The 2222-nt window shown below is 40.1% G+C and overlaps 1 protein-coding gene across 1 annotated transcript in view; it reads right to left on the reverse strand.

Moving 5' to 3' along the window:
• Nucleotides 1-1873: 1873 nt before the first annotated feature.
• The window catches only part of LOC309550382 (interleukin-17F-like), a gene marked incomplete at both ends in the record, with an annotated part of 5970 nt that continues 5621 nt past the window's right edge, over nucleotides 1874-2222 (reverse strand). Inside the window, one exon of the mRNA XM_082250776.1 lies at nucleotides 1874-2108. Coding sequence (XP_082106902.1) covers nucleotides 1874-2108 — 235 coding nt within the window. The remainder of the gene's footprint in view (nucleotides 2109-2222) is intronic.

Genomic DNA, 2222 nt, shown 5'->3' on the forward strand with positions numbered 1-2222 from the left:
ATCATTGGTGTCAATTGGAGGAATAGTGCTCCATAGTTAGTATCAATGGGAGAATTAGTTCCCCATCTCTGGTGTCAGTGAGAGGAATAGTGCCCAGTATTTGGCACCAAGGGACGGATGAAAGCAAGCAAGGGGCCAGATTTGGCCCACAGGCCAGTGTTTGGAGACATCTGGTGTAGACCAAGCCTTGCTTTCCTTAAAACCTGGCCAAAAAACTACCATCTGGACTGATATGTCTTGTCCTGTCCTGGAGCTGACAAGTGGCATTAGAGTTAGACCCAGATATATCCAGGAAGCATCGGATAAAAGGTCAATCAACTACAACCGAAGGAATCCCTAACAGCGTCTGGAGGAACCCTAGGATTTCACTGAACCCTGGTTGAGAATAGCTGCTGTAGACTGATCCAATACAAAAGTAAAGCAATACAGAATTAGTAATAACATTGACTATGACAAGAACTTTACAACATTTAGATTTTTTTACTATTTCTTTTATTTTTTATAATACAACAAATAAATAAAGTGACATCCCATAAAATATATAAATATATAAATAAATTGTTAAAAATACAATTACTATAGAATATGCAACATACATTGCTACATAAATAACTACACCTAATCAGTGCTACTGATCCTTGCTATGCGCAGTGTATCTGACAATATATAATACCGACAAATGCCCAGTTCGGTAGAACCTGTCAGTGGTGACCATCTTGTGTGTTGATCTAATGCTTAGCTTTCATATCACTAGGAACATGCCCCATCACCACCAACAGGAGATAACTAGTGTAGTGGCAGTATGTTTCAATGTTCCGGTCAAACCTACAATTTGGCTGGGTGACTGGATCTATGTAAAGTTTACCTATCGTGCATTAAAAGATCTGCATAGGAACAGGATTGGTAAGTTAGGTAGCAGCTCTATGTTTCTTCCCCAGTGATGAAGCTTGGTGTAATTTGGAAGTTGAATGATTGTTCAGGCAATCACACATAATGTTACCATAAACTATTGCCAGAAGCTTATCATTATCAGCAAATTCAAGATACAAAGAGTACAAGGGCTCAGGGAACTAAGGTGTTTAACAGGAAACTTCCAACACACATTAAATCATCATCGTCATTGAAAGAAACAGGTACAGCATTTACCTTCCCTACCCACCACTCCAACATAATTAACCCTATATGATACAGAATACTTCACTCCTGGGCTTTTCTTTACCTATCTAAATGAAATCGCATGACAACTAAATTGTATCCAAAGCCATCTCTTTTTGTTTTGGATGGAAGTGTGTGGAAAGACTAGCACCTCTATCAGGTTTTTACTGCTGTCTGTGGGGATATTTACCCTATGTATTTGTCCTGGCCCATTGTTACCATTGTCCATTGACCACTGTGGACAGAAACTGATGGCATAATCTAATAACTTGAGCTGTTGCAGGAAGAGATGGAAAATCATCCAAGGGGGACACTTGTTCCAGTAACAACTGTACAACAGAGGATTTTCTTTAATGTGGAGAGATTTCCTCCTTTTTCCTTGTTTGTCTGAGACATGATATAAAGGAAAATATCCCCAATGGGAAAATAAGTTGACAGGGGTTGAACTTTCTTTACTCTATACAAAACTTTGGCTTTGGGTATATTTTAAGTAAACTCTTTGAATACATTGTGATTATTTTAGAAGTGGAACATTTTGTACCATTACGTAGTTACATAGTTGATAAGGTTGAAAAAAGATGGGTCCAACCGGTTCAACTTATGTGAACAGGTCAACCATTGGGAGCAGGTCATGTTGGAGGGTCTGCCTTTTCTATATCTTTTAGAGAACTATGGCTGGCAGACTAGCAGAGTCCAGTAACATCACTCTTGTTCTGTGTTATTGCTCCTGGACCATGGCCCGGACACAGGTGCAGCCAACAGTGACCATCTTCTTCTCCAGCTTGAAGGTGGGGATACAGCCTTTCATCTCCCGATGGAGGACCAGGATCTCCTGTTTGATGGGAACTGAGTTCAGGTTGATGTCCACATTACCCTCTGCATCCAAACATCCTGTATGGAGACACTTGGCCTCAGCGATTGTAGAGGGGAATCGATTGTTGTTTACGTCATAGCTGCCGGCAAGAAAAAAGCATACATTGTAAGTCAGTATGAAGAGACCTCAGACAACAAGCTAAGTCAATCAAAAAACTTTAATAGTATCTGGGTACACTGCAACTGGGCTGAAT

This window comes from Pelophylax lessonae (genome assembly GCF_965119305.1).
Source record: "Pelophylax lessonae genome assembly, chromosome: 3".
Lineage (NCBI taxonomy): Eukaryota > Metazoa > Chordata > Amphibia > Anura > Ranidae > Pelophylax > Pelophylax lessonae.